General features: G+C 37.5%; 1 protein-coding gene across 4 annotated transcripts in view; it reads left to right on the top strand.

Annotated features, from left to right (window-relative positions):
- Positions 1 to 26,214, top strand: part of CFAP54 (cilia and flagella associated protein 54) — a 295,558-nt gene that overhangs the window by 8,830 nt on the left and 260,514 nt on the right. For 3 of the 4 annotated variants that reach the window (XM_042992952.1, XM_042992954.1, XM_042992955.1), the window contains exons 3-10: positions 5 to 100; positions 2,297 to 2,440; positions 6,932 to 7,103; positions 11,108 to 11,166; positions 18,343 to 18,486; positions 20,229 to 20,342; positions 20,466 to 20,567; positions 25,198 to 25,396. In XM_042992952.1, coding sequence (XP_042848886.1) covers positions 5 to 100; positions 2,297 to 2,440; positions 6,932 to 7,103; positions 11,108 to 11,166; positions 18,343 to 18,486; positions 20,229 to 20,342; positions 20,466 to 20,567; positions 25,198 to 25,396 — 1,030 coding nt within the window. The remainder of the gene's footprint in view (positions 1 to 4; positions 101 to 2,296; positions 2,441 to 6,931; positions 7,104 to 11,107; positions 11,167 to 18,342; positions 18,487 to 20,228; positions 20,343 to 20,465; positions 20,568 to 25,197; positions 25,397 to 26,214) is intronic. The other variant, XM_015539090.2, reaches the window with a different exon arrangement.

Here is a 26,214-nt window from a genome sequence, read left to right on the forward strand (position 1 = left end):
ATAGTTAATGCCCACGTCTTGGATTGCTGTGAACTCATGGGCTTGGTTGGGTAAGACCAACCAACCAAGACCACCTGGCTGGGTTTCAGTTAATGATAATGTAAGTTTTCCCCTTAAGCTCTGGCATAGGCCCAGATTATTCCAAGTTAAATATGAATGTTTGACACATCTAGAATCCACGGACCAAGAGTTATTTTACCCAAGGTGATTTTAGGACTTTTTCAATTTTTTCTTGATCTTCAGTTTTTTAGTTTCATTTTCTTCTTCCATTTCTATTTTCTAGACACGAAGTTTTGTTTTGTTTTGTTTTGTTTTGGAGGGAAATTTACCAAATGGAGAATAAGATGTGGAAGAAATTTCATAATGAAGATCTATTTTCTGCTGCCAAAATTAGAGCATCAGTTTAGCTTCATACCATTGGACGGTGGTTCTTAGAAACTTGAAAATAAAGGAAAACTGTGGAAAAACTATAGAAAAAAAGTTTTCTGTAGGAAAACTATACAAAACAAACAAATGGGCAAGATCCAACTTGTGAGCTTTATTCATGTGAAGTGGAATAACTTTGACAAGCATTAGAAGAGTGTCCCCTCTCATTTTTATGCTTCTCAATATAAGAAGCTGGTGATACATAGCACAGTTTGGGGTTGTTTGTGGAGTATTCAGGTGGGTGGAGTGGATATTGGTGGAGGGAGGATGGAAGAACATGTTAGAAGCTGATAAAGTAAGTGCATGCTGTGTAGTGGCTCAGGATTCAGAATATTTCAGATAGAAAGGCCCAGATAGGATATTTTAAAATTTACTTAAAGGAACAAAGAAAACATTTTTATCTACCTTTCACTTATGAGAAAGTGGACTGATAAAAGTAGAGTACTGAAAATGAACTTGACTTGTTACTTCCATTCTAGAATCTATATTTTAGTTACAGTAAAGATCATTTTGTTGGAATGGTCTTTTTTATTTCTTTATTTCTTTATTTTTGAGAGAGAGAGAGAGAGCGCACAGGGGAGGGGTAGAGGGAGAAAGAAAGAATCCCAAGCAGGCTTTATGCTGTCAGCACAGAGCCTGATGCTGGACTGGAACTCAGGAACTGTGAGATCATGACCTGATCAGAAATCAAGAGTCAGACACTTACCCAATCAACTGAGTCACCCAGGCACCCCTGGAATAGTCTTGTTTGGAACCTAGATTTGAATTCATTTTATGAACCAACTTAGAAAGGGAAAGATTCAGAATTAATTAGTAAACAAGTAACAAGTCAATAGAAATAGAAACAAAAGTTTGACTGTGGTTGCCTGCCAAGGGGCTTCGTACCCCTACAGGCAGTTGACACATAGAGTAGTTGCTTTTCCTGGAGACAGTTGTTGGGGAGGAGGCTGACTCATATCCACAGCCTGGCTCACCTCACCTCCCCTGAAACTCCAGGTCACCTGTGCCCTGTGGGCTGCAGAAATGAGCTCTGATTCTGTAATGGGAACATAAGCATGAATTAGAACTAACAAGAATCCTAGCTAACAATAGCGCAGACTTTTTTTTTTTTTTTTAAGGTTTTATTTTATTTTTTCAAGCAATTTCTACACCCAACATGGGGCTTGAACTCACAACTCTGAGATCAAGAATCACATGCTCTACCGACTGAGCCAGCCAGGCACCCTACCTCAGACTTTTTTGATTCATCCTAATGTAGCCTCAAAGACCGTTGGCAGATGAGAGAGAGGAGAGAGAGCGTACCTTTCTTCTCTCCTCTCCCTTACTTCATTTCTTTTCTTTCTTTCTTTCCCTCTTTCCTCCTTTTCTCCCTCCCTTCCTACTCCCCCCCATCCCCGCCTTTTCTTGCTTTTTTGGAACTTAGGAGGTATCAGAAAAGCAAGGCTAGTTATGCAACTTATCTTCGTCTCTGAGTGGGTGGATTACCAGGATAGGTTGATGTTGAATTTTTGGATTTTGAGTATATATAGGTATTACCACACACTCCCTGGTGAATATTCCCATTATTATATCATCATTATTCACACCCTGGTGAATAATATCATCTTGGAGGTTGTGATGGTCTTATTTCACAACAGGCTTGTTGGGAGGAGAATTCATGAAATAATGCAGCCAGTGCAGTGTGTGTTGCATAATATGTGTTTAGAAACGCTAGTGGTAATGGTAGTAGTAATGTGATGGTGGTAATAAGAGTAGTAGTAGTAATAATCAATATTGATACTATGAAGAACAATACGAATGTTCCTGAATTTTAATAATGATAAGTAAAATGGTATTTTGAAACTTGCATCAAGTCCTCTTTTTATTTCAGGAATATAAATTGGCCCTTTTACAGTGCTATGGAAGGTACCTTCAGCAGTTCCATGTCAACTTTGATGAGAATAAAGCAGATGTGAATCAATTCAAAACTGCCTTTTTTCCAAAAGGCCTTGGAGACAAAACTTCTGCTCATACAGTAAGATGAAAGCAGTAGCTATTTTAGCTACAATTTATGATTAGCCATGCAATGTATTCTTTAGTTGACAGCTTCTAAATGTCTTTCATTTGCTTAGCATGGTGTTTGCTTGTGTGCTAAGTTGCTTAATAAATGTTTTCAGTGGCGGAGAAGAAAGTGCACGTATTAAACTTTGTGGAGATGTTTTGGAGATTGTGTCACTATAATCATTCTTTCAGCAGGCGGTTATTATTGTTATATATTTGTAGAATGCTTTTAGTTGACAAAGTGCTTTGGAAAACATATTCGATCCTCAACAACTTCATGAATTAGAAACTATTATTATCCCTATTTTACAAAAGAGAAAGAGAAAGCTAATCACACAGTTAACTAGTGGCTCAGGAGATCAAACATAGATCTTTTGATACAAAAATTACTCTGCTTTATTTCTAGTATACCAGTATTATTATTATGTTGATTGCTACCATTGATTCACTGGTTGAGCAGTTAGTGGGTGCTAAGTACTCTTCTATATGCGTTATATGAATTGTTGTCTTGCAGCCGCATTATAGTTCTAGAAGGTGGGTACTATAATGCCTCTTTTACAGAGGAGGGCACAGACACTAAGAAACCCAGCCCACTTGAAGCAGTGGGCAGAGTTGGTGTTTGAACCCTAATCAGAGTAACTCCAAAGCTATGTTATTCCAAACCTGATGAGTATTCAAGGCTTTGGAAACAGTGTATGGTTTAATAAGCAGAAAACATCAGGGCATGTTTGGGGGGTACATTGAGCAGTTCATTTTGGCTGTACCATAGGTACGTGATTGAGAATACTGGGCATTATAAGTTGGCATCCCATTAGGAAGAGTACTGAATGAAAAGCTTAGGAGTTTGGACTTTTATGTCCTCTCCTGTGCTTGGGAGTTTGGACTTTTATGTCCTCTCCTGTGCTATCCTGATCCATGGCCCCATCTTTTTCTCTTGTGCTATTATTGCATGATCCTGCTTCCACCCAGCCTCTCTGGCTTAGCACCAGTGCACTGGTGAGCTTCTTCTAGAAAGGTTATATCCTAGATGTCTGTGTAGCTCATCCCTCCCTTACTTCATGTCCTCTTGCGCTTCGTGCTTTATTTTTCTTTATATCACTTATTATCATCAGATACATTTTTGTTTGTGTTTTTATTGCCTGTCTCCCCTTCTAGAATGTGAGCTTTATTAGGACAGGAACTGCTCTAATCTCTAATCTGTATTGCCTGGAACAGTACTGGATATGTAATAGATGCACAATAAAGCTTTATTCAGTGAATGAACAAATGAAATGACATATTCTAGAATATAATCTTCTATTAATTTAGAAGCACCACGCTGAATAGATTAGAAGGACAAAGACTGGAGGCAGACGGTAAAGCAGTGAAGCAAATGTAAGAGTATGTCAGCAGGACTGTTGTGAAGGGTGTGAAAAAATATGAATAATTTGTTTTTTTCCATGCTAAGTGTAAGGTTCTGGCACTCTGTGCTTCTCAATAAATATCTATAAAATAAGTAAGAGAATAAATGGATTGAATGTAGTCCAGCAGGAACTCGACAATGCAGAACTAGAAGTCTTGAGAAGTTTTGTTAGAGAAATAGATTTTGGAGTTCAGTGCATAAAGATGAAGCAGTAATAATGTATATTTTACTATCAGAATATTTTTGTGCAAAGATACTCATGTTGTTCAATGATCCCCATTATACGTACTATAGAGAGGCATTATGGCAGAGTTGGTAAGAATTTGGTCCATAGAGCCAGGCTGCCTGGGTTCGAGGAGCTTCTGTGCCACTTCCTAATGATGAGACCCTGGAGAAGTTATGTAATGTCTTTGTGCCTCAGTTTCCTCATCTCTAAAGCAGAAATAACAATAAGACTTACCTCAAAGGATTGTTTTAGGATTGCTGAGATAATAAAAGACTTAGAATAGGGCCTGATACTCAAACAATATTAGGTATCACTATTGGTTTCTAAAAGAGAGAACATTTAAAAAAATTTTTTTAAATGTTTATTCATTTTTCAGAGAGAGAGATAGAGTGAGCAAGCAGGTGGGGGAGGGGCAGAGAGAGAGGGAGACGCAGAATCCCAAGTAGGTTCCAGGCTCCAAGCTGTCAGCACAGAGCCTGATGTAGGGCTCGAACCCATGAACTGTGAGACCATGACCTGAGCAGAAGTTGGGTGCTTAACCAACTGAGCCACCCAGGCACACTGAGGGAACATTTTTTAAAATACTTATTTATTTATTTTTGAGAGAGAGAGCGAGAGAGAGAGAGAGAGAGCGAGCCTGAGTTGGGGGAAGGAGCAGAGAGAGAAAGAGAGAGAGAGAATCCCAAGCAGTCTTTGCACTGTCAGCATAGGGCCTGAGGCTCAAACTCATGAATTGTGAGATCATGATCTGAGCTGAAATGAAGAGTCAGACACTTAACTGACTAAGCCACCCAGGTGCCCCTAACAGAGCATTTTGAAGATAACGATTCCAACATGTACATGCAATCTATAAATCTCTTTTTCTGTGATACCAGTTATATGGTGGCTAGAAATAGTACACATGGATCCAAGTGGGAAGTCTTATGTGGTAGAACAAGGCCCATTTGTACTATTGAGGGTTCACTCCCACAGCTTTAGCAGTACTGATGACTCTCTAGCCAAAATCTCTCATATGAGATATATGTCATAAACATCTCACACTCGACATATCCTAAGTTGAACTTACCACCATTCTTTCATAATCGGCACCAGCCACTCACCCAATCAGGAAATCACTGTAGACCACTCTCTCTATCTTCCTTCCACATCGAAATCCCATGGACTCAGACAAGACTTAAATCTTTTCATCCCTGATTCCAGCACCCATTTTAGGACCCTGGTATCTCTGGACTACTTTAAAGGCCTTTGATCTCTCTCAGTTTCCATGCTTGTAGCCTTGTGCCTCACCCTCTGCTTTTCGTTTTCCACACTTTTGTCAGAATTAACTTCTAAACTATAAATCAAATCATTTTATTCCACTGCCCCTTGATATTGCCCTTTAGTTAACATCCATATTCCTTGGAATTATATGGAATGCATCCCATGTTCTGACCATGGACTATCTCAATAGCCTGATCCCTCACTTTTTTTAAGATTTTATTTTTAAGTAATCTCTATACCCAATGTGGGACTCGAACTCACAACCCTGATATCAAGAGTTGCATGCTGTACTGACTTGAGCTAGCCAGCCACCTCAAAGTTTATTTATTTTTTGTAGTAATCTCTACCCCCAATGTGGGGCTTGAACTCACAACCCTGAGATCAAGAGTTGAATGCTCTTTGGACTGAGCCAGCCAGGCGCCCCTAATCTCTTTATTTTAAGCCTTCTTACCCAACCTTATAAAAGACTTTCAGTTCAGTGACCACAGCAACCACTTTAAACATTCCTAACACGTCATGTGCCTGGAATGCTTTTCCTTCTGCGAAGAGCAGGGACCACATCTTCATTCTCAAGTCCCTGTTGCTTAGCAGAGTGTGGCAAACAGAGGTGTTCAACAAACATTTGGTGAATGAATTGTGTAAATGGTAATAATTGCATCCACATTAATATGGCAAAATGCTATGAGGAGGGTTTATAAAATGTGATTCAATTCCATATTCTTGGAAATAGAATTTTGTACTTTTTTTTGCTTTTGAATTTTTCTTTTTTGACTAAAGACAAGTAATCTTAACTAAATAGATGCTTTGAAGAGACCATTTTTACCACGTTTCTTTCCATATGTCTTAGTCCTTGAGGGCTGCTATAACAAAAATCCATAGACTGATGGTTTTTTAAAAATTTATTTATTTAAATTCAAGTTAGTTAACGTATAGTGTAGTATTGGTTTCAGGAGTAGAAGTCAGTGATTCATCACTTACACATAACACCAAGGGCTCATCCCAATACGTGCCCTCCTTAATGCCCATCACCCATCTAACCCATCTGCCCCTACCCCCAGCAACCCTCAGTTTGTTTTCTTTATTTAAGAGTCTCTTATGGTTTGCCTCCCTCTCTGTTTTTATCTTATTATATGTTTATAGACTGGATGGCTTAAACAATATTTATTTCTCTCAGTTCTGGAGGCTGGGAAGCACAAGGTTAGGGGCTGGAAGATTTGATGTCTGGTGAGGACTCACTTTCTAATTCATAGATGGCTATCTTGTCTCTGTGTGCTCACATGACAGAAGGCAGTAGGGAGCTCTTTCAAGGTTTCTTTTATAAGCATACTAATCCTATTAATGAAAGCTCTACCTTCATGACCTAATCACTTCCCAAAGACCCCACATCCAAATACCATCACAATGGGGGTTAGGTTTCAATATATAAACTGGGGGGGGGGCACAAATATTCAGTCTATAGCCCTGTATAATCTATTTAAGCAGAATCATTTCTATTTTAATTTTTCACATTTTAAGAAAATGCTTTTTTAAGTTGCATAAACTTTATTTATGTTCTTTATATTTTCCCTGCGTTTCAGTTTCATGCTTTAAGTGGCAAAAATATTTGCAACTATGAACTGGTCTGTGACAATGATGTGAACCTGCAGAATAAAGAATCTGTGACCCAGTGCCTGCAGATTTTGTCCTCCTTAAGACTCATCATGCAGGTGGCTTTGCCACTGGAACACCTTTGCTGGATTATTTTCAATGGTATATACCAATGTCTTTTATTTTTCATCACGCCTTTCAGAGAGTTATTTAAATGCCAAGTTGGATGGTAATTTGACTGACTGTCTTGTTATTTAAAACATTCATTGCATAATAAGATGATTATGGGGATTTTGTTTTTGTCTTTTTAATATTTTTGTTGCATTTTAGTTTGTCCTCGTAAGCAGGGACTTAAAAGGGAGGGTCAGAGGCTGTGGGGATAGTCAGTTTCAGGTGTAAAGAAGTAGGGGCCATGGTTAATAAGTAAATATAAGTGGAGAAAGATCAAAGGACTGTTGCAAGTTAGGTTGATTCTAAGCATCATCCATTCATTGGTCCTCTTCTCAAATACTTTGGCTAGTGACTGTTGCTTTCTACTTATCAATCTTCTCTTCCTACTTGCTTCTGAGTGAGGGGCTCTGAGAATGTGTGTGTGTGTGTGTGTGTGTGTGTGTGTGTGTGTGTGTGTGTATATAATGTATTTACATGCATATATGCATTGCATACATACACATACATACATATATATTGTATTTGTCTTCTGAAATGAATCTTATCTGTCAAAATATAGCAGGGAGTTACAATTTCAATTTGATTTAAATTCTCTTTAAAGTTACAATCAGTCACCTACTATATTGATCTATGGATACTTTCTTGAAAGGAAAATGACAGTGTGTTCTCTATGTGTAAAACCAGGACAAAATAGCTTGAAAGAAAACATATTGGATTTTCCCTGATCTGTGGCAACTGGAAGTACATTTCCTAGCCTTTTCCTTCATCTCCCTCTCCAAATAATTTTTTTTGACATTTTGATTGAAATGAGAGCTCACATTTGCTGCCAGAGATGAGCCCGATTTTGGAAGAAGTTTTCAGTCCAGTGACTATGAAGCTTTTGTGTCTGATCATCCTCAAGAAGATGAAGAATCTGTGATTCCCTGAGTAGCCATTTGCCATCTTTCCACATGAACTGCTCACATATCTGGGTAGGACCAGAGGTTCTGTGCTTGAGGAGTGGTAGGCCTGAGGCGTGGGTCCCATGGTTGGACCTTGCTTAAGAGGTAGGTGGAAATGATGCAGCATAATTCCCTGGCTGCAGTCTTTTTAAGATCACAGACAAAAATGTCCTAATATTCTAAAACAAAAACAAAACCAAAAACAATTTCTGTATCTTCTACATACCTTTACTAGATATGTGCTTTTTCTTTATACGTATGGTATCACGCTCTAGATTTTATTCTGTTTCCTAAGATTTTTTTTTACTTAGTCCTATGGTTTTAGAACCTGACCAGTTTCCTATGTGTAAATCTAGTTCGTTAATTCTGCATGTTGAATTGTGTTCCAGATATTCATACACCCCTCGGGATGGGCACCTGGTTTGCTCTACCTCTATAATTGCATAAATTATTCTACAATGAATATCCTTACATGTGTCTTTTTTATAAACCTAAGTTAGCGTTTTTTGGGGTTTATGTACATGAGTAGGATTGCTGGGTTGTGGGAGATACATATACTTAGTTTTGCTGACTACTATCCCTGTTTCAATTAACTCACCTCAAAGTTATTAAGGGCTGAGCATTGTTCTAAGTGCTAGGGACACAGGAGTGGACAACAGACAAAAACCCTGTTCTCCTGCTTACATAATGCTTCAGGGAGATGATAAATCAAAATTAAATGGTGTGTTAGATAGTGATGAGTACTATGGAGAAAAATAAAGTCAAGAAGGGGATAGGGAGAAAAGAGGCGGGGCTGGAGCTGGGCAGCTATTGTAAACAGGGTCAGGGAAGGCCTCACGGAGATGACGAGATGACGTTTGAGTAAACACCTGACTGAGACATCTGGATATTTGGGGGAAGGGCATTCCAGCTGGGAGATTAACAAGTGCTAAGACCTTGTAGTTTTAAAATAAGTTTGGAGTTTAAAGAAAAATAAATTGACCTACAGTCAATTTATCAAAAATACATTTCACCTTTTCTGTTAGACATTAACACTGATTCTCTTTCCTTTTAATTGACTATTATGCATACACACTCTTGGTTTCTTAAGATAGTTAACCAATTTTGGTTCTTTCACAAACTCTAACTGGGTGTGTGACTATTGCATAATACCTTACTTCACAACCAACCTGAACCCAGCTCATTCAACCCTCACATAGTGAGATTATTTTGGTGGTGGCTGTCTTTGATGAAAAGGAGTCACATGACAAGGCAATAAACTCATATTAGGGATTTAGTTAAAAATAGAACAAAACAAACTTTCAGAGGTATCCTGAGATTTCACCCGTCTTCCCTTTTATATCGTTTACTCTCCCTGTCAGACTTCTGCAGTGGGAATTTGTGAGCCATGCCAAGAACCTGAACCATCAAAGAAGGATTCAGTTATAAGTCAGGACATATTAGGGCTGGAAAGGTTAAAATCACATTTTTAAAGGACAGAGGGCCCTTGTCATTCTTGAGGGCAGTCTCCTGAGGTCTTTTGAAATTCCCCAGTTCCCGTTACTGACATGTTTACCCAGGTTCCTGGCTCCCACCTGAATCACATGTTTTGTGGAGAGGCATGAATTTGCTGTGGGTATCCTTACTTGGTGACTTTTTTAAAATGAAGAAACACTATTATACAGTTTCATTTTTAAAGATTAAGGGTAAAGGTAAACAAAAACCACTTGAGATAAGAATGCTGGGCTTGAGCTGTTACTAGCCAACTGGTTTCTTCCCTGGTGCATCTTCTGTGAAATAACTAATTCCATGGCCTGGGAGCAGTCACACTGAGAAGGCTGAGTCCTTAAATGTTAATGACCTATTGCATTCTCTATAAAGTTTATGGTGCTGTAAGTGTTTAAAAGTTTATTTGGGGCACCTGGGTGGTTCAGTCGGTTAAGTGTCTGACTTTGGCTCAGGTCATGATCTCGCGGTTCATGAGTTTGAGCCCCTCGTCGGGCTCTATGCTGACAGTTGGAGCCTGCTTTGGATTCTGTGTCTTCCTCTCTCTCTCTTCCTCCCCCACTCGCTCACTCTCTCTCTCTCTCAAAAATAAACGTTAAAAAATTAAAAAAAGTTTATTCAATATTTTTGTTATTGACTTATATAATTAATGGTTATTATGCTATGCTTACAAGGGTATTTTAATCAAGTGGTGTGTGTTTTGAAGCAGATGCTGTTTTCTGAGTAGCTCTTAAAGTTTAAGTGCAAACATGGATTCATAACTGTTGAATTTTGATGGTTGTGCATTTTAGATCAGATATTTTATGGAAAATATTTAGACTACTTGTCATTATAATTACATGCCTTTTAAAGGTATGTTACCATCTTTGGGGTATGTTTATAGCACGATAATGTCCTTTGTATATAGAGAGATGTCTGGTGATGTTGTTCCCCATTCCTGCTCCAACTCTGCCAGTTTTCTAGCTTCTGGTATTTAATTAATGACCTGACAAAAAAAAAATCATACTTTAAATACGAGTTGGAAATGCTGTTTTTCACTGGAGTGCTTATACCTTAATAATGGGGCAAATATTATATGACACTGCAAATAAATAAAAAATAAATAAATTATATGTTTTGATTTTAAATTTTCATGAGTTTCTTTGCTTAGTATTATGCTATTTTGATTAAAGATATATTCTAATCTTATTTGGAGATAAATCTTTAGTTTTTCAATCATAGGGAAGCCATGGGAACCAACAGCATTTTGTATGAATTAATAAAACCACACGGTACCTAAATTATGCTACTAAAATATTCCTTTGTTCAATATATTTCAAAACTTATGCTTCCTTTCAAATGAGACTAAAAGATTCCTGTGGCAACTTACTTAAAATATGTTCAAATTAGTTCTTTTAATGATTTGGCTGCAAGTTACAAAAAAATTGTAACGATTATAAGCTCTCTATTATCAGACTTTCTCATGAGATCACTTGTTTTAGGGACTACAGACTTAAACAACAGAAATTGGAATACAAAATTGCCATTATTTAACTATAAACCATGTTAACAGTCTTTTTCTTCATTTAGGTACCATTTACATTTACACCATTTGCAGAAAACTGATGATCATAGGTCAGTCTTCCAAGGTATGAAATTCACTGACAAAATATCTTGCCTTGTATTTCCTGTTTTTCTCAAGACTTTTGTTAGCATTGAATGCTAAACAAAGGAAATCAGTGGATTATATAATAAAAGTTAATAAGTATATATTATATAGTTTTACTGTTCATACTTTTACTTTAACATGACCATCTGTAAAAATAAAAATCTAAAAAAAGACAATACCGTATTAATGAAAAAAAAAAAAAAGAAAGAATTCCTAAAATTGATAGGTAATCTCCAGTGTTCTCAGTCACTCAGATTAGTCATTACTTGTCAACTTGATACTGAACATCCCTCTGGTAACTGTATCTTTAGGTAGGGTGACCATGCATCCTGGCTTGCCAGGACAGTCCTGGTTTATGTCTGTTTTCCTGGAGTAATTATTAATAGTGCTCCCTTTCACTCTTTAAAGTGTTCTGGTTTGGATAATAAACTATGGTTACCCTGTTTATGTATGATGCTATGGAGTTTGGACTTTGTTCTCCTTGAACAGCTTGGACTTTACTTATGGCCCACCTGCTAGTTGGGTGAATGAATGTACACCTAACCATTGGCCCAGTCATGAGCTGAGGGGAAGGGACCTTTATTTCATAAGAAGAATCTCACTTACTAGAACTTACTGCTCAGTTTTAGCTTGAGGAAGTGGCTGACCCTTCTATTGACTTCCCTTCAATGTTGGTAGCACTTTTGTGTGTAGGAGACATATTTATTCCCTGTGTCAGTGTCCGGTCATTAGAATATAGCCCAAGAAGGGAGAATATACTCCTGTTGAGACCATGCTTGAATTGTTTCTGGTTTCTGAAACATTCCTGCTTTATTTTTCTTTCCTGTATGCAAAACCTTATGCTGAATATTCTAACACTCAGGTCAGATACTTTTTTTTAAAAAATTTATTTCTTCAAAATATAACCCAAGTATCTTAAAATTTGACAATTCTTAAAAAATACAAATGGAAGAAAAGATGCTTGCATGCTCAGTGCATAACATTAATTATGTGTTCTCTCTGTTTTGTTCCTCAAATTTAAAAGCTCTATTACTGACAGTGACTTGAGCAAGCTCTGTGCCAGCATTTTGAATGTAAATTAAAATGAAGGGAGACTGTCTCATGAATAATGCAAATGTGGCCTACACACTATTCCAACAATTCTGCATTCAGTTCCAGATGATTTCCTAAAGAGAATTTGCATACTCCTGTTGCACTTGCTGTAGCAACAAATACTGCTTCACAGAACCATCATAGTTTGGTCTGCTACAGCATTTGTCTGCCAGAGCCTTGAAGGGCAGAGACATCTGTGCCAAAACTTAACTGTTAGTGTTTGTGCTTGTTAATGCTGAGAGAATTTTAGTTTAATGTCACAGTCATCTTAAAATGATTTCTTATTCAGATCCGATGTAAGACATCTCCTCTCCCCCTTATTGAACTTGAGCTTTTGTCTGACAAAATAAGGGCTGGAGGAGGACAGTTCTATGGCCCGAGTCTTGTGGGATAGGAATGGGGGCAAGTGAGAGATGCAAGAAATTTGGGGTGGTGGGTAGTTGTACAGTTAGCACTTGAAGATTGGAATGAGATTCTTTCAGTTTGTTCCCTATAATAAGTTTCAAGGAAATTAATAATTTTCATCTAGAAATTCCCAAGCCCTCAGCTGGTGAGTTGATTCCTGAGCTGAGGCTATAAATGAACTTTATGGGTCCATTTAATGGGGACAAGTCCTTGGAGGTTCAGCCACATCTGAGTGCTTCTGGGTATGAGGGATCCCGATTCTGCAGCAATTTTAGAATTCAAGTCTGTTATAGCATACAACAGAAAGAGAAATAGACATGGGATCCTCAGGCTTTTCCCGTGTCACCCTAGAGCAATCTAAACTCCTATTCCTATAGGATCTAGGCATAATGGCTACCATTTGTTATTATTATTGAATCTCTACTATGTGTTAGGTCTGTGTGAAGGGCATATATAATGCTCACTATTGTCTTACGAGGTGGGCAATATCATCATCATCATTTATTGAATGAATGCCTACCATTTATCAGGTATGCTTCTGAGTACTTTCTTCACATATTATCTAATTTAATCCTCACACCACCACTTTGAGAAAGGTGCTATTATTAACTTCATCTTAAAGATGAAGAAGCTGAGGCTCAATGTCTCACATTTAGTTAGAGGTGTAGCTAAGGCCAATACTACACCGTACTGACTCTCAACACCATTAGAAAAGTGATTGCCTGGGGCGCCTGGGTGGCTCAGTCGGTTTGCCTGACTTCGGCTCAGGTCATGATCTCTCGGTCCGTGAGTTCGAGCCCCGCGTCGGGCTCTGTGCTGATGGCTCAGAGCCTGGAGCCTGCTTCGGATTCTGTGTCTCCCTCTCTCTCTCTGCTCCTCCCCTGCTCACACTCTATCTGTCTCTCTCTCTCTAAGATCAATAAACATTAAAATTTTAAAAAAAGAAAAAAAAAAGAAAAGTGATTGCCTATTGACTAAATTTAACCATGTCATGACCCCTCCTATTTTGGTTCACCTAATCAAATGGAGGAGCCATGTAGGAGGGCTACTAGTTTTTGACATGACTCTGTATTCCTTAAGATGTTCTGAAGACCAGGACTGACCATGGGCTCTTCCCTAAATGGGAAACACTTGCTTTGGTGCTCAGACAGGCCACCAGCAAAACCTCCAGGAATGGAGGGAGACCAGGTTTCTGAAGCCTCTTTCCCTAAAGATATATGACAACTTCACTTTCATTTATGGTATAATCTAGTTTCTTCTGAGGCATTTAAAATTGTAGTACAGTACTCAGCAAACATTAAAGAATACAGTAGAATATATATTCATCCTTACAGTTGATATCTGTTTCATTTTACTATAAAATTGAAATAGTTTAGTAAAATCTGCGGCTTGAACAATTATTGTCAAATCATTCCATGTGCCATTACATAAACTTCAAACCCAAACTTTGAAATGCCTCCAGGTGTTGTCTTCCTCCAATGATTCGCGCTGGTATAAATGATGCTGCAGTGCCGTCCTGTGGCTGAGCTGACTAATTGTGTGTGTGTTTCCTGCCCAACCTCTGAACCATGCTCTTGCTGGGCTCTTCTCACTGCGTTTTTCAAAAATATTTTTCCCTTATGAAGAAAGCGGTTCTACTGAAATCATTCTTTTTTAAATTAATAGAAATAGTTCTTCCTAGCTTTTGAGAGCAAGAAAAAAAGCTACAAATCAAGATTTGTGGTTTTTTAAAAGTTTTTTTGAAATGGCTCTTCATCTTTAAACCTGAATGACAGTTTTCCAGAACCCCAAGTGGAATGATGGATTTTCAGAACTCCCCCCTTGTCAAGGCTGCCCCGATGTGGTGGAAGGAACGCTGCTGTGCTTGTAAGTCTAAAGACCTGAATTCTAGTCTCAGCTCTGTTGCTTACAAGCAGTTTAGCATCTTGGAGTTAGATTAGGTCACTTTTAAGGTCCCTTGGGGCACTAAAATATGTGATTAGGGTGTTTTATTCTAAGTCTGAATATGAACTCAAATATAATGTGAGCAATTAGTGACTGAAGCTATTTTTATTTTGAAATGTGAAATTTCTAATATCAGGAATCCCAACGGGGTTTTGAAAAGACATGTGAGTTTAAAAGAGGAAAATTTATACATGGTTTAATCTCATACTCCCCAAATTGCAACAGTCCAAATGCAAAAATCCACAATGAGATTTTTGTGCTACAGATGTGAGAAAACTCCAGTTTTGATGACTGTTAATTCCACATCAGTTCACAGTTCAGCAAGGTTAGCAAACAACAACAGCAGCAAAAGCAGCAATAAAGCAACCCCGGACCCACTTAGTAGAGGCGTAGTGTCCAGAAACAGGGACCAAAAGTTTCATTTAACTGTGGAGAAGTCATCACTCTAAAGGACATTGGCAACCTGGAGCAAAGCCACAGGAGACTAACCATGATGGAGAAGGGAAGAGCAGGTCTGGGATATATAAAAGCGCCCAGGAATGTTTATCCTGGAGAGAGAGCTGGGAGAGAAGACAGGAAGCATAGGTGTTTTTCAGGTCTTGGAAGGCTGTAACTTGGAAGTGAGTTTGGGGTGGTATTGTGCTATTCCAGAAGGTGTAACTAGGACCGAGGCCCTGAAGGTATATCAGGATGGTTCATTTCATTAATGAAGCACTTTTCATATTTAGAATTGTCTTCTGATACCATGTGGCACATTCTTTGTTACTAGAGGTGAGAACTCTGGGGCAGGGAAGGTATAGGACATCAGGTGGTGGTGCCAGTGATGTTGGTGGGCATGAAATTGGATAGGCTTTGGGCCCTTTGATTCTATGAATACTTGGCATAATTCCATATTTGGCACCATTAACTGAAACTTTTTAATGATGATCAGTCAACAAATATTTATGTAATATTTACTATTACATGCCAGGTAGTTTTAGGAGATGGGGATATGGTGGTGAACAAGACCAACAAGGTCCGTTTCCTAAGTGAATTTACACTCCAGTGGGATGAGCTTAGTGGATAACCAAGACTATTACGATTCTGTGTCAAACTCTGATCTACTTCCAGCACTCTCTTTTCCTCTGGAATCAGAACTGACTAGGCAGGGGAGAATTCTGGACTTTCAGATTTCTTTCTCTTAGATGAGAACACTAAGATGCTTGCACATGTGTTGTATATACTGCCTTTGACAGCTCCAGAGATGGAAATAGGGTCTGAATGTTATCAGTGTTTTATCTATTTGTATTATTAAATACTACGTCAGTCTGGTGGGTTTGCTTTATACATATGAAGCTCCTGGATCATTTTGATGATTTGCCTTTTCAAGGTGGGTTTGACTTTTATAGACATATTTTTCCTTAATTACTTCCTCAATTATTGAAGGCCGAATTTGTTATTGGAAGAAGGACTTTATTCCATTGTTCACATTTATTATCATCATTTTCTTGAGAATCTTGAATACTTGTTAGTCTCCTGCAGTTGGTTCTGCTGACTTTAAGGCTGTTCATTGAATTCATTTACTAGCACTTGGGAATATCTGCTATGTACCTGGTACTCTTCTAGATGCTGGTGATATCTAATAATGGTGCTATTCCTATTTTCAAAGAGATTACAGTCTAGTTTTGGAATCACACACGTGTGAGCATATTAGTGCAACTAAATGTAAAATATATATGTACATAAACATTTACATAAATTATATATATACGTGTATATATATGTATATATGTATTATGTATATATGTATATATGTATATATGTATATATGTATATATGTATTATGCACACCCATAATGCAATTATGGTATAGATGGAAATAAGGCAATATTCATTTCTCTCTAGGGACATTGGGAGAGTCTTCAACAACTGTTCTCTTTCCCCTCCTTATCTTGTTCCTCCACCCTCTCCTGCTCCACTTTCTCTTCACTGTGGTCACCAGAGTGAACACTTAATGTGTGTAATGTGTTCCAAGCATTTAGCCTCTATTAACTCAATTAATCCTCAAACAATCCTATAAGATAGTCATTATACCTATCTTGCAGATGAAGAACCTTGACACATGGAGTTTAAATAAATTGTCCAAGGAGGTAGTGTTTCAGCTTGGTCATATGGGGTGGGTGAAGGAGAGAACAGGGTAAGCAAAGACATGTGTATTTGGGCCACTAAGATGTTTTGTGGAATGGAAAGCATTTTGGAGTAGCTTTAAGGATATGACGTAGGATCAAGAGTAATGGAGGGAGGAGAAGGCAGGGACTAGGTAATGAATGGTGTGTGTGTGTGTGCCCTAGATAGGGTTGTACTTCACTGTATAGGCAATAGGGAGCCATGGGAGTATTCTAAACACAATTAGACAGCCCAGTTTGCATTTTAGAAAGCTAATATTGGGGCCACCTGGTTGGCTTAGTTGGAAGAACATGTGACTCTTGATCTCGGGGTCATGGGTTCGAGTCCCACATTGGGTGCAGAAATTACTTAAATAAATAAAAGTTAAAAAAAAGAAAGGTAATTTTGGTGGATATATTATATAAAATATATAAGGAAGGGGGCATATGAGAAGAACAAGGGTTGAGTGAGACCGAAGACAGGGAGACAAGTGAGGAAGTATCCTCATAGTCTAGGGAGACATGTGAGGACTTGCTTGGTCAAGGTCAATATTTCCATGGATACAATTTAGAATTTTATATTCTGAGATTTTTGGCTCAGATTCTTATTTTCATCTCAGTAACGTTTTTTACATTTACATGAGGAACATAGATGAAATTCTTTATATTCAATCAAGTGAAAGGTAATATAATCACATTAACTTTTGAGCTTTTGGAATAGTTTTGAAGAAAGAAAAAGATTGAAAATTTTTAACTGCAGGATACGTATAGTCAAGTAGTGTTTCCTGGTATAGAGTTTGTAGGAGGAGTATGTCCAAAAAGGGACATAAAGAATAAAAAGAATTACCAGTGGTTGAGGGGAAGCATATATTCCTACAACAGGCCAATGACCATGATGATCTTTCCCCACCATTTTGTTTCAAGTTGTACCTGGTAATAGGCACCATTTATGGGGTGCTTACAGTGTGCCAAATAGCATCCTAGAATGTCATGTGCATTGTCTCCTTCTCCATAACAGCACTGCTACCATGTGCTAAAATACCTATTTTCAGATGAAAAAAAAAAATGAGGTCTGGAGAGGTAAAATGACACAGATACTAGGTGATAAAATTAGGATGGAAGCCCAGGTCTATTTGACTCCAATATTGGACTGTTTCTACTAAGTATCACAGGCGCTGGAGAGGAAGCCTTTTCCATCTCCCCTACCCTGCTATACTAGCTGATTTTCAGAAACATGCATTGGTTCCAGGCCAGGTAATAACAATTGCATTGTTAGAATTAGCTCCTAGACTGCTATTGACACTTGATAAATATAGATAAAAACAAGCTGGCTTCATAGGACTTTAGTAGCTAAGAAGGAAGATATTCTAAAATGACTCACTTGAGATTTTGAATTCTTTAAATTATTTTCTTTTTAAATGCTTGTTTTTTCTTGACTCACTATTTATGGTATTTTTGGTCTAAGTAGTCAGCAACTTGTGCTCACAACTTATAATCTGATTATATTAGATACAAATCATCATTATTAGCTTAAAATGAAAATTTACTTGAGTGTGCTCTTTCTTCCTCAGGCCTTGGAATACCTCCTGTGGGCCAGTATGTGTATGGAGTTCTCGGTCCCGCTCCTGTCTGTCAGGTACCTGACGTGGCGGGCTACTCTTTACACTGCCGTCTGCCAGTGCTATTATGACTGCCAAGCTGGCGTTCATGCAGAGGTAGGCCACTTGTCATTCTCAGCATCCCAGTATCGAAAATTACAAGTCATTAGCATTTTCTTGTTCAGATGCCCAGCAACACAAGCACAGACAGACAAAACCTGAAGAATTGCAGTGGAGCAAAGACGGAAGTCCCAGGGTGTACCTGCAGAAATGTGCTTGGCTTCCCCGTTCTATTGATCTCTTGCTCTACATTCTGCTCTCTCCTTTGCTCTTTGTTCACTTCCACCTCCTTGGACCCTTTTCTGAATATGATTTCTGATATCTTTCCTTCCCCGTTGAATTCTTTCACACAAGTCACTCTTCTTCCCTATTTAGTTTTGCATTCTATGCCCCCTGCAATCCATTTGTCTTGCTTTTCTCTGCTTCCAGATGCCATTTAATACACCCCCCCCTTTTTTTTGTTTTTCTTCTTTTCCTGTATATCTTTTAGACCGAATACTTGAAATGTAACTTAACTTTTAGGGGTTTCTATTAGCCTATGTGGTACCTCTGTGTAAATGAAAAGCACCCTTTTCTACAGTACATGGTACTTAGCTTGTCAGTGGATGAGGGCTTGGTGAGAATTAGAAGTAGGCACCCCTTCCCGTAGGCCAGCACATCCCTGCACCAGTGTATATGGTCTGGTGAGTGCAAAGGATTTCAGCCTTCACTTAACCTCTTGGCTGGAAGTCTGAGCAGGACAGAGCTTTACGGTTATACAAATCTTTTTTCGTATCCTGTTGACAATCATCTGGCCAGTTAATGGCTCCTTTACATTTGTTTTTTCCTGCCCAAACTAATTCTGAGGGATTGGATGATAGTGGCCCATCCTGAATAGCCTAGTATAACCCTTGTGGGAGACATTTTCTAGCCCAGGATGCGTTCTAGAAACTACTCACCATACATGTACAGTTAGTTATAGTGTACTAGGGGTGGCATATTTCTGTAGCTATTAGAATTGTCGGCGAATGGAACATATACATAGTTTTGACTGTTTGATTCCTATTGGAATTCTTCCTTATTGGAAAATTTAACTGTTCATGTATGTTATTATGTCTGGAAGTGTCTTCAGGAAAAAATTTTAAATTATAGATAACGTATTTCAAAGAAATGGTAAAATAAATTACATAAATTGACCTGTTTTGTTACTATCTCTAGAGAATTATAATAATGGTGATCTGATTAAATAAGCAGGCTTCCTTCCTTCCTTCCTTCCTTCCTTCCTTCCTTCCTTCCTTCCTTTTTTCCCTCAGATATTAATAAATACTTCCTACATGCTGGCTACCAGAGATACAAAAATAAATAAGATCCTTAAAGGGCCTCACAATTTAGTGGACAAAGTGAATAGTTGAATACATAATACAGCATGCTTTAGTAAGGTTAAGATTTAGGGTAGAGCACTGAGGAGGGGCGTGTGTTTATGTGTGTGTGTGTGTGTGTGTGTGTGCATGTGTGTATGCAATGACAGAAAAGTGATAATCTATATGAAGCTACAGAATTTGGCTTTCCTTATTTTTTTGATTTTCTTGATTCATAAAGTTAGCATATCTGACAGTTTATTGACTTTAGACCTGCAGAATTTGGGGATGCTTGTAGGAAATGATTGATGATATACTTACAGTGTTGTAAGGAGTTAGCATCAACAGAGTTTAATTCACCAATTAACTCAAATATCTGGGAGACTAAAACATACGGTCTTGATGCATTTTTGATCACTATACTCTCACTTATTATGGATTAATTTTTTTAATCACGTATAGGCATTTGCTCGGCGTGCTTTAGCTAAAATTGATGAGTTAAGGCAACTGGAATTAATGAGTTCCTCACAATCGCAGGAAGAATCCAGAAGATACTATAGAGAGGCCACCATAAAGGTATAAACATTTCATGAAATAAAAGAAATTGACTGCACTATACAGTTGATTAAGTACATAATATTAGTGGTTGAGAAGTGCATCCCATTGTTACCTCATATTTAATTCTTCTTTTTGAGATAGATGGCAGTGATGATCTTCAAAAGAGGAGTATTTGAATCTAGAAGGAAACACAAAGGTTTGTTTAGACCAAAGATAAGAGTGAACCTAAGGGAAGCTCAAACTGTAAGTCTAAGAACGTCTTCTCTTGTTCAGACTCTTTTTGCAGTGTATTTGTGTTAACCCTCTATCTTTTAGGTCTGGTCACTCAGTATTAAATCCTGCACCCTGTTCCCTGCACCAGTGGCAAATAGAAGAAAGCCTTCCCACTGTGGGCATGGCCTCACTTCATAGCTTTCTTAAAGCTTTTGTGCCTTCACACAATCCCACTTTTGCAACTTTAAAGGGCAAGAGGCAGAAGAGCCTGGGAAAGGTTCAAATGTACACACTTTGAGTGGTGCCACAGTGACCTTTGTCTTTGATTCCTTGTTGTTGGCTTAGGGGCCTCTGAGGTTGGCGAGAAGGTGGAGGGACCTTTGGGACTGTTTATGAGCTAGGCTACACCATAGCAATAAACAACCCCCATATCTCAGTGACTTACAATAACTGTTTATTTCCCACTGGCATCATACTTATTATAGTTATCAGGGGGCTGTGCTCATGACTGCCACTCAGGGCCAAATTGAGCAGAAGCCCTCATTTCAAAAATTGCTGGTCATTCTGCCATGGGGGATATGAGAAAGCTCTGGAGAATCTTGTACAGGCAATAATGCCCAGCATGGAAGGGACAGCAGTCTCTACTCACATGTTCAAACTTATCACATGGCTTTCCTGGCCACAAGTGTGTTTGACCAGCAGTGCTAGGGCTGTTGGGGATGGAGACTGGGACACAGTTCTGCCTTTTGGGGCCCTCTGCCCTTTCTCCCTCCTGCCATTTCCTTCTCCCACTGTCTTGCCCTTGCTTTTCTGAATCTCACTATCTCTTAAGGCTCAGTTCTTTTTTTTTTTTTTCTTTGAAGCTGTTGTAGATAGCTGTAAATTCTTCTGTGAACTTCTTTGTAGGGACTGAAAATGAAAGTGAGGGGGAAGATGAGCAGTTTCTGACAGGAGAGTGGTAGACTCTCAGAACCTGAGAAGAACTTAAGAAATCATCTGATTCAGTCCTTTCCTATTACATATGGGAAAATAAATCCCAGAGTATTTAAATTATGGCCTCAAGGTCACAGAGGAAGCTAGTGGCAGCACTGGAAGCAGACCCCAGGTCTCTGGTTCAGTGCTTTCTCACTACTCCAATAACTGCTGCTCTCTTAACTCATTTCTTCTTATAACATTTAGGAGCAATTATTTATTTATTTTTTCTCTTAATATCTAATTAAGATCTCATAATATCTAAATACAATTATTATTTGGGCATGGTAGCTTTCTAGTGTGACTATGATATGTTGACTACTGAGCCCAGAAGTACATTTCATACATCCTTTTAAAATCGTGTCCCTTACCGACCAATGGTGTATAATTTGTGCAGGTGGTGACTTCCAAATTATAGCTAATTCCTTGGATGGGCTGTGGAACCGCCTACATCTGGTATTGTTGAGTAGTGACGCTCGGTAGCATTTGTAAGAGAGCACGGGGTAGTGTTTTGTTTTTTTTTCTGACTAGCAACTTTTCTTTTTCTGAGCAAACCAAATTCAAGTATCCAAAGCCATAAGATTGTCGTTAATTAGCATAATATTATGCTTTATAATCATCCTGGTATAAAAATTAAATATATTTTCAAAGAAAAATGTTTAAAATTCTGTATAACATTACATTAAAAACACATCTATTTCTGGTTTCCTTTAAGATGATTATTTTATGGAAAGGTCTGGTAGTATATCTTTTTAGAAAAAAAGTTGTAATGTTTAGTTGGCAGTTTCCATAGGGAATAGTCAATATATCCTTTTTAAAAAGTCATCAGTATTTGCAGTACTTGACATATTTTGCAGAATGTTCTGTTCTATATATATGAAATAGTTTTATTATATGCCTATAAAAGAAATTAATTTCAATATGCATTAAATCTGTTTTATAAAACATTTCTTTGAATTTGTAAGTCCATTGTGAACTCACACTTAATCATTTTTGTTTTTTTGTTTTGTTTTGCTTTGTGTTCTTTTAGAGAGAGAGAGAGAGAGAGAGAGAGTATGGGTGGGAGAGAGGGACAGAGGAGGCAGAGGGAGAGAGAGAGAGAGAGAGAGAGAGAGAGAATCTTAAGCAGGCTTCATGCTGAACGGGCTTGATCCCACAACCCTGGGATCATGACCCGAGCCGAAATCAAGAGTCGGATGCTTAACCGACTGAGCCACCCAGACACCCCAATCATTTTGACTTTAAAGGATTCCTTTCAAGCACCATTAATCCATACTCCTAGTGATTGTTTGGGATTCATTCAATAAATATTTTTAAAGTACCTGCTGTATGTACAAGGTAGGTAGAAGTTACATTCTTACAGAGAAATTACATAATAAATAAGTATAGTAATTATTGCTTGTGATAAGTATTAAGAAGGAAATAATGATAGAGATTAAATGAATTACATGTAAAGCCCTTAGAATGTTTCTAGCATGTAATAGATCCTCAGGAGTATTAGCTATTAGTTATTTTTTCATTCATTCATTTAACAGAATGTACCAAATGCCTACTGTGGTTACAAGTATGGGAAAATATAGAAAAGCAATGTCACAGGTCTGTCTTTTTGAATGGCCTTGGAGTAAAGAGCAGGATTTGACTGGACAGGAAGAAGAGAAGAAAACATTCTAAGTTAAGGACCAGAGCATGATCATAGCTTGGAAACAAGAGCAAACAACGTTTATTGGGGGACAGAAATTAAGCTTGACTGGGCTAAGTGTGTTATGTTGGAGAATTAGCATAATACATCTAATGGAGTAGATGTCATAGAAATCATAGTATTTAGAAGTGGAACAGACAATCTGGATCTTACCATTTAGTTTCTCAACCATCCTGATGTTTTTAAAGATGGCATAATATACTTGATGCAGTTTTGTACCATAATTTGTCAAATTTTTTTATTACTATTTAAAATTTTAGTTGTTTCCAGTTCTTTGTTATTATCGATATTGAAGTAATCAACATCTTCAAGTATGTTATTTTTTTCTTTTATTTCCTGTGGACAAAATTCAAGGTGTAGGATTTGAATCAAAGGATACAAGCATCTTTATTTCTTTTGATATATATTCCCAAATTGATTTCTGAAATAGGTACATAAGGTACAACCTGTATGTACCAATTTCACCACAAGCTGTTATCATTTTGATATTATTCTTAATTTTTAAAATAATTCTGTTTTTATAAAATGGCTTATTTTAACTATTTCTGTTATCCACCTTTCCCATATTTTTGTGATTACTCTTTTTATTTCCTTTTTCTGTGAATTATCTTCCACAGTTTTTGATCATTTATCTACTAGAGATTTTAATTTTTAAAATACATTTGAATGATTTCATTGCTTTTATAGACATTAATATCTTGCTTGTCAGGCTTGGCAACCCACTGTTTTTTTATTGCCTTAAATCTTTGTTATAGATTTTTTAAATATTTATATTTTAAAATGTTTACTTAGTATTCTTCTACAGCTCTGATAAATAATCTATTTCACTTTTTGATAGTTTTTCTATATTTCTAAAAACAATTTAACTATAATCTTTGGGTTTTATCATTTTATTTTGAATACTTCTAATTATTAGGAAGTTTATTATGCTTTTAAGTATAATTTTTAAAAGCTCTGTTTTAATCTACAATAAAAATCTTAGAGGAAACCCTTACCTCTGTTTGTAAATAAAGAGAGGCAAGGGCATGAAGTTCAAGTTTTACTGAGGTTTTTAACATATCAGTTGACCTATGGATCGAAAAGGCATAGAAACTAATGAGTGGAGAAGTTGGTTTGTGGAAAAATAGTCCAAAGCAGCTTTAACCCTGTTTATGTTTTTCTGCCTTTCTGACTTTGCTCCCAAAAGAGGAGAGAAGCAGGGGAATCATGGGGAATATGACGGGTATCTTCTAACTGGACATGGATTCTAGAAAAGCTGAGCAGAGTTACCTCTCTTGTTTACTGGTAATCTAAATACAAAAAATAGATCAGTTGTTGGAGGAGTATAGAAGCAAGCCATTGGCAGAAGGGGAAATTGTTCTGGGATGATACAAAGCAGAGTGGCTGGGAATTCATACAGGGCTCAAACAGTTATTAGCTTATTAGTATACAGCTGGTCAACTCTTCTTTATTTAACTACCACGAGACCTGTTATTTATATTGTAAAATATTGTTTCTAATTTGGGTTTAAGGACCTTCGGCATTGGAATTTCCTGCAGTGCTGATGAAAAGTGTTCCACCTAGACCCACTGAATCTCAGGATTTGGTCTGTGAATCTAAAAAGCACCCCTGAGAGATTCCTAGGCAACCAAAGTTTGAGTATCAGTTCCTAAAGGCTGTAATTAAGGTAACACAAGGCATATGGAGATTGATGTTGCCCTAATAAAAAGACAATAATAAACAGCCTTTTAATGCTGCCTTGGAAACACAAACATAAAGAAATAGCAGTCTTTGATGTAATGGCAGCATGACAGAAACTTTAATGGAATCTGGAGAGACACCTCAAAAACGAAAACCATAAAAGCAGCTGTCTCATTCATAGGCCATCCACTCTCTCCTTTAGCACTTGTAGCACGAATGAAGCATGCCTTACTTATCTTGGCTTGTAATATTAAACATTTTAGAACTTTAAAGAAGAGGACTGTGTGTTTTGTTTTGTTTTTATTCCAGTTGCCATGGCCACGTACTGTCACAGAGCGGTTGTTGGATGAGATGTTTGATAGCACCGCATCCCGGTTTCTGGCTGTCTTAGAAGCTCTTTCTGATTCAAATAGGCGTACTCTACAAACTGGACCTATTGTTACAGATGAAGTAGAAGTTCGTGATGTTGTCTCAGAACTGTTTATGGCAGGAAAAGAACTTTTAATAAGTAAATAATTTGTTAAAATGACATTTTATGGTAGAACTTGAAAAACAAAAATTTTAGTATCGTATTCCACATTTAAGAAACTGATAACCAATTTTTATCAATCTTAAATTCAGCAATATTGCTAAACTCAATTGCTAATTTAAATAATTTATTAGATTTTCTTTTGGATTTATTTGGGTGTATGATCATCTGTGGATAATGACAATTATATTCTTTCTTTCCAATTCTTAATCTTTTAATTTCTTTTTTCTTGCATTTCTTGACTTATTGCACTGGATAGGATCTCCAATAAAACATGAAATGGAAATGGCGATAGCAGATATCCTTGTCTCATTCACGATCTCACATGGAAAGCTTTCAACATTTTACCATTAGTTTGATGTTTGCTGAAGGATTTTTTTAGATGCCTTTTTTCAGATTAAGGAAGTTTCTTTCATTCTTGGTTTACTGAGTTTTGTTTGTTTGACTTTAATCCTGAATAGTTGTTTAAATTCATCAGAAGCCTTTTCTGGATTTATTGAGTTGATTGAATGGATTTCTATTTCATTTCTATTAGTGTGGTAAATTACATTGATTGCCTATCTAATTTTTATCCACCCTATATTTTTGGAATAAACCTAATGTGGAGGTGAGGATTCTTCTTTTTTTAAATGTTTGTTTATTTATTTTGAGAGAGAGAGAGAGAGAGAGAGAGAGAGAGAACACATGTGCATGAGAAGGGGAGGGCAGAGACAGAGGGAGAGAATCCCAAACGGGCTCTGCACGACCAGATATGGGGCTTGAACTCACAAACAGTGAGATCATGACCTGAGATGAAA

Source organism: Panthera tigris, chromosome B4 (assembly GCF_018350195.1).
Source record: "Panthera tigris isolate Pti1 chromosome B4, P.tigris_Pti1_mat1.1, whole genome shotgun sequence".
Lineage (NCBI taxonomy): Eukaryota > Metazoa > Chordata > Mammalia > Carnivora > Felidae > Panthera > Panthera tigris.